Source organism: Canis aureus, chromosome 24 (assembly GCF_053574225.1).
Source record: "Canis aureus isolate CA01 chromosome 24, VMU_Caureus_v.1.0, whole genome shotgun sequence".
NCBI lineage: Eukaryota > Metazoa > Chordata > Mammalia > Carnivora > Canidae > Canis > Canis aureus.
Window position 1 is genome coordinate 24,928,249 of NC_135634.1, and position 12,458 is coordinate 24,940,706.

Genomic DNA, 12,458 nt, shown 5'->3' on the forward strand with positions numbered 1-12,458 from the left:
TAACTTTTCCTCTTTAACTTATGTTTATTTTTCACATTTTATTAATTATAAGTATAGATCTTCCAAGTTCTTACAATATCTGCATCATATGCACATGAATCATTCTTGTGCTTTCATCTTTTCCTCCCCCCTCTCTCCCCAGTTCTTGAGGCCCAGTACTTCTTTTTTTTTTTTTTTTTTTTTCATCATCTTTCTAGTCTCACCCTCAAATCACTGGCTCTAGAGCCCTCCCTGACCACATGTCTTGAGGCTAGGTGAGGTCCACCTGTCATATGCACCTTGGTTTTTGCACTGACACACTCAGGGAAAGTATAGATATTTAGTTTGTGTCTTGATTCCCCTGTAAGACCATGGCTTGCTAAGGGCAGAGACTGTGCTGACCCCTTCAATGCTATAGCTGTAGCGCCTAACCTAGAGCATGGTATAAATAGGTAACTAATATTCATTTAATGAGAAAATGCACATATAGGAAATAAGACTTAAATGGATTACTAGATTCAGTCTGCATTTCTACAGAGACCACTAAGAACATAGACATTTAGAACAATTTTTTGAGAGGAAAATAAACACCTGGACAAAAGGCTGTTTCCAACTATATCAGGTCAGGCCCTATTTATTTAATGATTATTATTCTAAATGCTGCTATAGATTATCAAGCTGATAATGTTAATTACTGCTTTTATGGCTTTAAGTTTAATATTGGGAACAAGATTATTTGCTTATTTACTTCAAGAAAAGCTTTGGGGTTAAGAAACATAAAGAGAAATATAAATGTGCATGAATACACACATACACATACACACACACATATATATATATATCTGAGGACATTTTAAAGTAGATATTTTGTGAAACTCACAACCTTCCCTGGCTCCTTGAGTATTTATCAGGCCTCGTTTTGAGTTTCCTTTCAATCAGAAAAAGGCTTCTGGCAACTTTATTCCTACTACAGTTGTTTCAAATAATTTTGTATAAAATAGCTAAGTATTCTTTAGCTAATCAACTAACATTACTAGAACCTTTAAAATTCATTCAATAGTTAAATTCTTTCATGTCTGCTACATTGCTACTGGTCAGCCTATTTAATTTTTTTTTTCTGAATGTTTTAGCCACCTTAGAACAGAACAGCTTTCAAACACAGCTACATAGTGGTTTGTACACAGCAAATGAAATAAATCCTTTGCACTAGAAAGTCAAGCTTTAAAAAAGAAAATAAACTGAGATCTAAGTCCTGGGGGAAAGAACCCAACCCAGCCATGATAGCTGTAAATAATATCTGAAGCATCCCCAGCTGGGAAGCATATATTCAGAAATTAATTCTCTTTATCTGCACAGCAAGTGCCAGTTGGTTAGGAAGGAACTCTATGAGTCACTGCATCTCATAGCAGCTTCTCTCTTCTGTTTTGTGTTTCTGTTAAGATATAAAAGGTTGTATTTCATTCACTTAACGTTGGTTAAGTCAATAATATTTAATCCAATCAGAAAACATAATCACAGTAAGCTTGAAACCACGCATTATAGATTACCTCTAAATATATACAGTGAAATTTTCCTTTTGCAGATGCAAGTATTGGCATTATGATGAAAACCTGCTGACTTCCAGTGTTGTCATCGTCTTCCATAACGAAGGATGGTCAACCCTCATGAGAACAGTCCACAGTGTAATTAAAAGGACTCCGAGGAAATATTTAGCAGAAATTGTGTTAATTGATGATTTCAGTAATAAAGGTAATGGTTATGGAAAATTGCCATTTTGTCTATGAAAAAGTTAATTATGAACAATTACAGAATGTATTTTAAAACAATTAGCCTTTAAAAATTAATAATTAGCATCTATTGATAGCATCTGTTATCAGAAGTTGGCACTGTGCCAAGCATTATATATGAATTATTTCATTTAATTCTAAAACAGTCCTTGAGCCTGGTGTTGATATTATCTTTATTTTACACCTGAGGCTCAGAGATGTTAAATAACTCGCCAAACATCACAGAGTAAGTAGTTAACAGATGGATCCAAATCTAGAGGCTCATAAATCTGTGTATTTAACTACCATCTTACACTATGTCATTCTTTGCGCCTTGGATTTTGCAAAAATTTGGTCATGGAGATAATTTATTGAAAGACCAAAAAAATGCAATTGTCTATATAGTGTAATACCACCCGATGGTCCATCTATGGTTGTCAACTGAAATCCATATACCTATTTAATAGCCCATATTTTGCCCTTCAATAATGATGCAAATACTGAATTTGACCAGAAACTGAGGACCATTGTTATTTATAATAGAAAGTACCTACTAAAGCTTATTTTGTTCTATATTTGATTTAATATGTTGAATAAAAGGAAATTGTGTTGTATTTTTTTTTCTTTTTAAGGAGTCAGCTATTATAACATTTAGAGAGGTATGGTTAGTCTTGGCTCAACTTGGCAAGAAAGATTGAGCAGTGGTTTTCCAGATAAGTGGGTTTTTTAAATTAACATTTTTTTCTTTAAGTAAATCCATTATTGTAAGCTGAATGTATCTTCTTAATGGCACAAGTATTAGAAGATAGATAATCCTACAGTTCAGACCCCATATCAGCATGCTAAGTTAAAAATGTAGTTATGCTGCTGACACCCAGATGTGGATGTTTCCTAACTCCTTTTTGTTTGTCATAAAAAACTGAATTGAATTCTTTGAAAATTGACCAAAGAGCTCAGGCTACTCAATAATAACAGAATATTTGCTTTTTTGGCAAATAAGTTTTGCAGAGAATTTTTGTGTAAGAATAGTGATACCACTGAATATACATGCTAGAGATGAAGACAGAACATGAGTAGCATGAAAATACCATTCAGAACAGCTTTACAAAAGCTTTCTCCAAAACTTAATTTGTAACTCTTGAGGTCTAGATAAACCTCTGCTGTTTTGGCAAGGACGTGACTAGAATCTTGATCTCCGTGCTAACATATGTTAGTAAGAAATAGCAATATGGCCTGGGTTTTTTTTTTTTTTTTTTTCATAATCTTTGAACAACTAATCACTTTTTTCAAATAATCACTTTTAATTATGGTAAAGACCATAAACTTTAAACTTTTTAGTCCTATCAAATGCCCTTTAACTCAGACATCTTACTTTGGTTGTAATTTTCTGTGACAGGAGTGTTTTAATTAAGAATACTATTCCTGGGCAGCCCCAGTGGCTCAGCAGTTCAGTGCTGCCTTTAGCCCAGGGCCTGATCTTGCAGACCTGGGATCAAGTCCCATGTCGGGTTTCCCTGCATGGAGCCTGCCTCTCCCTCTGCCTGTGTCTCTGCCTCTCTCTGTGTGTCTCTCATGAATAAATAAATAAAATCTTAAAAAAAAAAAAAAAGTACTATTCCTGGGGTGCCTGGGTGGCTCAGGGTCCTGGGATTGAGCCTTTCATCGGGCTCCCTGCTTATCAGGGAGCCTGCTTCTCCCTCTGCCTGCTTGTGCTCTCTCTCTCTCTCTCTTTCCCTCTCTCCCTCTCTCCGTCTCCCTCCCCCTCTTTGTCAAATCAATAAATAAAATCTTAAAAAAATATTCCTGTCTCAAGATAAATATTTGAAAATATGTTTTAAAGTGATACTGTTGATACCAACTATATTTGAGATTTAGGAAACCTACATCTACAAAAACAACTGAGAAATCTCATGTATGTGATTATGCTGTTTTTAAGAAGCCCTATGTTATTAATGCAAGTAGGAGCTTAGTATATCCTTAAAAAAAAAAAAAAAAAAAAAAAAAAAAAAAAAAAAAAACTTAAGATACATTAAAAATGTGTTTCCCATCCTAAAATAACTGCTTGGCTTCAGAAAAGGAGAACAAAATTTTGGACCTGTTTTTGTCCATCTTTCATTTTTTTGTGATCAATGTTCCTGTTGCTACAAACCTCTAATATTCAGCCTTTTAACACATTTTAATAGTAATCAAGTGCAAGGCCCACTCAACTTCCAGAGCTCAGAGAGGCATGTGTTGGGGCTGCCCATGATTAGAAGAACAGAAAGTCTTTAACTTTCCCAATTTCAAAACCACCTTAAGATATGTCAGTCCTGTCCTGTGAGTGAAAACTTGGTTTGTTTTTTTCCCATATATTCAGAAATTGAAAATTTGAGTTATAATTTTTCTTTTAATGACAAAATACTAATATAAAAACTTGCAAAGGAGCTCGCTGCTCCCAATACTTGGGTTTCTGGAAAATACAGTTTTCTCTCTAAACAAAGTGTGGGAAACAGAGCACACTCCTCCATGCCTGTCATCAGTCAGCGGAGGCTAAGTGGGACCAAGGGAAAATAGGACTCCACGCTCTCAGTGTATGCAGTTCTCTGGTTTATACTATGTGTTTTCTGTGGCTGAGCCTCGGCTCTGCCCCACATCTTCATTGCAGGGCAGCCCAATCTCCTACATTGCTGGCTTTGTGCAGAGGAAGAGGTAATGGTGAAGCACCAGTGGGATTTTAACACTGCTGCTCCCAAGTGCCTCATGTCATTTTGTCCTCTCATTGACCAGGGCAAGGCACATGGTCTAGCCTGCCCTCATGGGGTTGGAGTGAAGAATTATTCTCCAGGGAGGGGCGAATATTTTGAACGTTATTAGAGTCGACCACAGTGTGAGATCCCAAAGAAGCCAGAAATCATTTGATCAGCCAATAAATCTTTTGGACCACATGAACTAAAAATCTGAATTTGAAGAAGAGGCCATCAACTCATTTCTGGCCATAACAATTTATTTTAGATTTATTTAGATTGCATAGCCAAAAGAGCACTGAGATACTATTCAGAAGGGCCTTTTAAAAAGTAATTTAGGATTGGGGCACCTGGGTGCCTCAGTTGGTTGAGCATCTGACTCTTGATTTTGGCTCAGGTCATGATCTCAGGGTTGTGAAATCAAGCCCCACATCAGCTCCCCATCAGCGGGAAGTTTGCTTGAAATTCTTTCTCCTCTCCCTCAGCCCCTCCCCCTACTTTCTCTCTCTCTCTCTCTCATTCTCTCTCTCTCTCTCTCTCTCATAAAGTCTTAAAAAATAATTTGGATTGTACTGAGCTGAGAAAAATGAGAAAGTAAGACTTAAAAACAAAAAAATCACTTAAATTGAAGGGAAAAGTACCTAGATTTTCTGGGGAAAAATATAATTTCAGCATGAGAATTTTATTTGTAATACTCATTCAAATTAGATGCCAAAATAGAAAAAGGTAATTTTTTTCTTCTCAATTTTGAATACCAATGTGTAGGTGTATTGCTAATTATAAGCTCCCTAAAAATGAGTCAGGTATTAAGTGCACAGCCTGATTTGACCACTTAACCACCAGCACATCATGAAATATAGCTTCTGGGTCCCTGGATGATGCATTTGGTTCAGCTTCTGACTCTTGGTTTCAGCTCAGGTCATGATCTCAAGGTGGTGAGATCGAGCCTCGCATTAGGGTCTGTGCTTAGAGTGGAGTCTGCTTAAGTTTCTCTCTCTCTGCCCCTTCTTCTCCCCCCACCCTGGCCTCTCTCTCAAGTAAATAAACCTTTAAAAAATAAGTAAATAAATATAGCTTCTTTGTTGTTTATATATTCATGGGTCAATATTTTAAACAACTTAAAATAATTTTTGTGTCCCCAAGAAACCTCTTTAGAGATCCAAGAGCGAATTGTGGCTGTGACGGGCCACTTTCAAGGGCTCATTGTGACACAAACAAAAACTATTCTCTAGCTACTGGGAAACCAAGGTTTGAAACTTTGGCAAATGTGTCTCATTTTTTTGTTTGCTTGTTTGTTTTTGTTAAAGATTATTTATTTGACAGAGAGAGTACAAGCAGGGAGAGCAGCAGGCAAAGGCAGAGGCTCAGTCCCAGGACCATGAGATCATGACCTGAGCTAAAGGCAGACACTTAACCAACTGAGCCACCCAGCACCCCGTGTCTTGTTTTTATAGCAGTTTCCTCTACCAGATAGCAATATATACATGTATATTTATTAATCATATATAAATCAGTATTATATTTAAATACATATACATATATGATACATATTTTATAAACCTCTATATACACATACATATATACATACATGCATTTGTCGATACCAAAAATACAGAGAAAATTGGATCCTTTCATTCTTATTTGCCAACTTAATGGGAACTATATTTATAATACCAAGACTGCAACCTTCAACACTGATTATAGCTGGAGGAAGATGGCCCAGAAACAAATGTTAACCTATACTTTATGTAGATTCCAATAAAGTCATATAATGTTATTTATAGTCCGTGTATCTTCAGAAATCTGGAGCCATTACTTCTGCCGAAGCAAACAAAATGTTTGCCTTAAAGCTTTGATACGACATTAAATATGTGAATTAAAAAAAAAGATTTCATGTCACCTGGCCTAGTCATAATATATCTAATGTTTGGAGAGATGTTTGATCACTTTCAGGCTCACCAGTTCTCTGTAGGCATATTAAGTTCAAAAATTCACTCAAGTAATATACTTTACCTTACTTCCCTATAAACATTCAGTCTGTTTAAAATTGACTGCCCAAAGTACCTGTTGCCTATTCCTGTTTCTTGAGAAAAATAGTAGTATAAGTAGTTGGTCTACATAAATAAAATTTATAATGTTGATTGAATATTTTTTATTCATAGAACACTTAAAAGAAAAACTAGATGACTACATTAAGCTGTGGAATGGCTTGGTGAAGGTATTTCGAAATGAGAGAAGGGAAGGTCTGATTCAAGCACGAAGTATTGGTGCTCAGAAAGCCAAACTTGGACAGGTAGGAAACACTGGAAATTTACAATGTCAACACCTTGGATTTGGTAACCGAATGATCATATACGTTTTTAAGTACTCTTTAGATTCCTTTTTTTAATTAATGAAAATGCTGGCTTTATTAAATGGTTAACTTATGTCAGAACTGACTCTTGTGCTGATTTATAGTAGCATCTAATTTTAAATTGTGTGTGGTATACAGTGTGCCATATATGAGGAGTGTTCTTTCACCCTGCCTGTTTTTTCTTTTAAGGTTTTGGTATACCTTGATGCCCACTGTGAGGTGGCGGTTAACTGGTATGCACCACTTGTAGCTCCCATATCTAAGGACAGGTAATGTTACCTTGCTTTTTTATTTTTTTTCTTTCCTGGGTGAAAAGTAAACCTTGCCCTAGAGGGACAAATACAATTTTCATTCTTCGGATTCCAGTTCAAGCTTTGTGCTTTAAGCGTTAGCATTCAGCTAGTTGTTTCCTGGGGTGGAGCTAGACTGATAAATTTGGGTTGATCAAGACGCAGGCAGTCAGGCATTTGGGATGAACCTAGGGTGTCTCACTCCAGAGTTGTCTTATGGTTGGGATACTGAACAGACATCCTCTAGCTCCAAAAGTTTTTTCCAAAAGTAACAAGCAATTTTGCTCCCTCTACACTGTAGTAACAATTCTAAATACTTGAAGAGACATGCTTTGAAATTTTACCTATTGGTCCTTTATGCCCTTTTGAATTATTACTTCAGATAAAAAGGACCAGTTGTGACACGTGTCAGGGTTTTGGGTTCCTATAGAAACTTTAAGGTTTAGAAATAGACAACTAGTCCATGGAAATGTGGCCATCACCATTGCATTTACAAAAATGTCTAAACAATAGAAAGCTTTTGGTCCAGAATTCTATTTCGGAATCAAGGGAAATAAAACATGTCCTTATGAATGACATGAGTCAAAGGGAGAGCTTGGGGGGTTTCAGTCTTCGGAAGATTTAGTATGAAGGCCTATCATAAACATTTTTCACACGCTGATTTAATCCTCATGGCAACCCTGAAAGATAGATATTATTAGCTCTGTCATACCGAAAAGGATATTAAAGCCTAGAGAAGTGAATTGATTTGCCCCAAACAGCTAATAAACTATCAAACTGAGACACTTCACACTATTTCTTTAGAAATCTGAGACTCATGAGAAGTAAAGAAAGAGAACACACCCTCACCTCTCCAGATGAAAGCTAGTGGTCTTCAGGCATGATGAGGAAGTGGTTTTTCAGAGAGTCCTGTGGGAATCCCACACGTATCCCCCAGTGACCCCACCCCCACGGTCCCCTGGGAATCTACTGGTTGCAGAGAATAAAGCACTTATCTCAATTCCACTTCCCCCTATCAGAATTCTAAGCCCTGTAGGTTTTTCTCTTCTCCTTGGTTTCTAAATATCTGAAAAGCACCTTAACATGGTTATGAAAAGCTGCAATCTCTATTTCAGGAAATGCATTTTAAAATCCTGTCTGATAAGATGAGCATTAAAACAAGCTGGGTGCCAAAATTATCTTTGTTTTTTTGTTTTGTTTTGTTTTGTTTTTCAAAATTATTTTTGCAGAGTTTATCCTTAACCTAATTGGTCATAGAGTAGTACTAGCATTTTATGAAGCCCAAATACAAGGTATTTTTTGACTTCGAGTTCTCAGGCCATTACTTAAGTTCTTCAGCAGGTGTTGAGGGAATTTTTTCTTTTTTTTTTCTTTTTAAAAAAAGCAGGAATACAACACAGTACTTTGTGTGTGTGTGTGCAATGAAAGCTGTTTGTTGCAATAAAAGAAGTAGGAAAAGAAGATCAAGTAAAGGAACAGAAACAGATTTTCATTAATAACTTTTTCCAAAGGAATAGAAAGCAACAGGGTTAGGAGAACCTCTAAGAATGTAGCGGGTATTATTTCTGTACACACACACTTGCTCATACACGTTCACATCCACAACCACTCTCAGATTCTCACCATGTTCATACTCACATTGCACTCAGATACACACAGTCTCACATTCACACATTTACACACGTACATTCTCATGCTCATTCATACTCACATTTATACACTCCTATTTATGCTCATTCACACTCACACATTCATACTCATTTTTTTTAAGGGAGGAATAAGGAGGGAAAATAACAGGCAGGAAAATCTCGTAAATAGTGCAAAATTACCAAGAAAAGCTGTCTGTAGGACAAAACTAAAAATGAGAAAGCACTATTAAGTTCAAAGACATGGCTCTTTGTCCCTGACCTCTGTCTGTAAGCTGAGGGAAAAGTCTCCTGTGTCCTCCTCTTACAAAAAAGGGCTCCTTGGCTTTTGAAAACATTCATTTACTTCTTTTTCCCCATTAGGTATTAAAGTCTCCTGATGGAAAAAGAAAATCAACAATAAAAAGAGATAATATGGTTAGGCATACTAAACTAGTCAGTTTTGGGTTCTTAAATGCTTTTTCATTTTCTGTAAATGTTTCAGAACTACATGTACTGTGCCTCTAATAGATTACATAGATGGGAATGATTATTCCATTGAACCACAGCAAGGTGGGGATGAAGATGGTTTTGCCAGAGGGGCCTGGGACTGGAGTTTACTATGGAAACGTATTCCTCTAAGCTACAAGGAAAAGGCCAAAAGAAAACATAAAACTGAACCTTATCGGTAAAGATTATTACTTCATTTTCTTATGTGGAATGTCTATCTAAGTACTTTTTTTTTCCTTCCTTGTATAAATATGTGGGTTCACACATACCCTTCCATTTCATCTTTGCTGCCATCATCAACCCAACACAGAACCATTTGCACTGTGCCGATTATAGATGTCATAAATGGCAACACATATGAAATTATACCCCAAGGGGGTGGTGATGAAGATGGGTATGCCCGAGGAGCATGGGATTGGAGTATGCTCTGGAAACGGGTGCCTCTGACCCCTCGAGAGAAGAGAATGAGAAAGACAAAAACTGAACCATATCGGTAATCACTAAATCACTTACGTTTTTCTTTTCTGCTAACATATTAACCTCTTGCCAAGCTAAAAAATGTATTATTAAAACTATAGATGCTGTCACAGATTCTGTAAGAGTTTCCTTTGCATTCATTGCAAGATATGAATTCATGTGCGCTCCTTTGTAATTGCTTTTTCCCTAAATGCAAGCTCCATTTGGCATGGGGTGGGGGGGTACACGGGGGTCTGGGGGAAGGTTATATGGCATTGGTTTCAAATACGAGTGAAAGAAATCTTTGCCCTCTTGTCCTACTAGACTAGAGATCACATTTTATTCTTTTGACCATAACTTCATTCTGTAAATTTAAAATGCATAAATTATTTCTAATCCACGTTCTATGTCCATTTCGATCCTTTGGCTATAGTGTTAACAATAAAAGGCAAATGGCAGGATATTTCTTGTCTTTTCTTCTTTTTGTTTTGTATTCTAACTCATAAGTACTAATTTTGTACCGGTTAAGTCTGATGCATAAAAATCCATGACTTTGAAAAATCTTACATAGAATCCTTATTACTTTCTTCTCAGAAGAGTATTTGATTAAAAGGCAACTATATTTCAGATCGGCTTTTGTCCTTTCTTACAGGACCAATAGAACAGTTTATGCTACTCTATTCTTTTGGTCATTTAATTGAAACATTTACTGTCTTTTCAAGAGTGACTCCAAGTGATATTGTTTGTCTTATGTTAGTATAGCTTCTAATATGTCTAATTTGTTCTGATCTTACGGTTCTGCTTTTGGTCTCTCTCTCTTTCTTATACTATTGATGTGTTAGAACTCTGTTTTGGGAAGATGTTTCCAATGTCGTGCAAATGCTGGCGGGATATGGGCATTTCATGATATCCAGATAGTAAGATGGCAAACATAAGGAAATTACAGAATTTTAAGCTTTGACACTTTCCAAATTTCCCTTTGAAGTTCTTTTTTTGAAACAGTCCAGGAGGGGGCGCCTGGGTGGCTCAGTGGTTGAGCTCTGCCTTTGGCTCAGGGCGTGATCCCAGGGTCCTGTTATCAAGTCCTGCACCCAGCTCCCCGCAGAGAGCCTGCTTCTCCCTCTGCCTATGTCCTTGCCCCTCCCTCTGAATCTCTCGTGAATAAATAAATAAAATCTTAAAAAAAAAAAAAAAGAAAGAAAAGAAAAGAAACAGTCCAGGAACTTACTGCTTACTTACTTGATTTACTGAGTACTTCAGGGCATAAAAAATAAAGGGCAATGGTTTTATTTGTATTTCTGCCAATTCCATGGGTTTGGTTAGTAAAGCAATTTTTTAAGGGGACTAGAAAACTTTGTGAGGCTTTCCCTTGAAATAACTCACCAGTTTTCATATTAAGATGCATTTTAAAATATATACTGAGATAAACAGGAATACATTTTAAAGATCAAAAAGGCACAATTATAATAGAGTAGTTTTAAATGATAAATAAATGTGACATGAAAATAACCAAAGTTGTAATACTTCTGCCTACCGAGTTAGGCAGCATACCTTAAGAAGAGGCTAGGAGAATGACTTTCACTTGATGCGATTTCCTCTAATGTTGAAAGTATTACTTAATTTATTACTTATCCACTCAACGGATATTTAATGAGTGCTTCCTATGTGTCAGGCATTGTTTTCTGGGGATACATTTTTCAAAGATATGTTCTCTTGTGGCACTTAAAATATAATGGGTGAGACAGAAATTAAACCGATCATTACACCGATAACTGGAACAACAACCGCAAAAAGCAGTTTGAAGAAGAATCAGAGGGTCCGTGGAGTTTATGGGAAGGAGAACCTAATCCAGCTGGGAGGAGCCAAAACAGCCTCCCTGACAAAGGGTCCTTCAGGCTGAGACCCAAAGGGCAAGGAGTCAGCCTTGTGGAAGAGGAAGACTTACTTCAGGAGAATGATCAGCATCGGTGAATCCCTGAGATAGAAGAGAGTTTGTTGTGTTCGGGGCATGAGCAGAGCAGTGAAGAACCCAGGCTAAAGCAGCTCCCTGAACCTCGAGAGTGGGGAGAGTTTAGCATCACCTGGACCCATGTTGAGTCTCCTCTGTCTGCCATATGATTAGACTTGGATGGCCAGAATAGAAGAAGACACAATTGGGGTGTTACCATAGCTGTCCAAGTGGTGGGCGCTTGGTCTGGGATGGTAGCAGCAGTGACGTTGAACAGCAGAAGACAGGTTTAAGATACCTTCTCGAGATAGAATCAATAGGAATGTGTGACAGATTGAGTATTAGGTGTGATGAGGAAGGAGAAGGAGTTCAAGGAGTCAAGAATCATGATGCATCAATAATTAATTATGGAGGAGGGATGGGGAACAGGATGAAAATGATTCCCCTTATCACTTCCTCTAGAGATACGAGTGGCTTGTCCCTAAAAAGCATCCAATTCAAGATTCCTTTCAAGAAGCCCCAGAGATCACCCTTTTGCATTCCTACCCCTGACACAGTAAATAGCTAACGTCTAATTCTCCTGTGTCATCTCTGTGCTACATTTGCAAACTCTGAATGAACTGTGACTATTCTACCATGATTTACACCCTTATTTGGCATGCCTCTGAGCTATAAAATTAAAAAATGACAGACTACTTCCATGGTCTATGGTTTCGCTCATCCTAGAATGAGTCATAAATCATTGTAGGAGCAGTTAGCAGACCATGGCTGTATGGCTCGGTATTTTTAGAGTGAAAGAGAAAATTCT

General features: G+C 37.1%; 1 protein-coding gene across 8 annotated transcripts in view; it reads left to right on the forward strand.

The window, feature by feature from the left end:
• GALNT7 (polypeptide N-acetylgalactosaminyltransferase 7) overlaps positions 1 to 12,458 on the forward strand; it is a 136,422-nt gene that overhangs the window by 105,137 nt on the left and 18,827 nt on the right. For 6 of the 8 annotated variants that reach the window (XM_077868564.1, XM_077868568.1, XM_077868570.1 and 3 more), the window contains 4 exons: positions 1,562 to 1,728; positions 6,631 to 6,761; positions 7,011 to 7,090; positions 9,557 to 9,739. In XM_077868564.1, coding sequence (XP_077724690.1) covers positions 1,562 to 1,728; positions 6,631 to 6,761; positions 7,011 to 7,090; positions 9,557 to 9,739 — 561 coding nt within the window. Of the gene's footprint in view, positions 1 to 1,561; positions 1,729 to 6,630; positions 6,762 to 7,010; positions 7,091 to 9,241; positions 9,425 to 9,556; positions 9,740 to 12,458 lie in introns of all 8 variants that reach the window. The other 2 variants (XM_077868566.1, XM_077868563.1) reach the window with 1 other exon arrangement.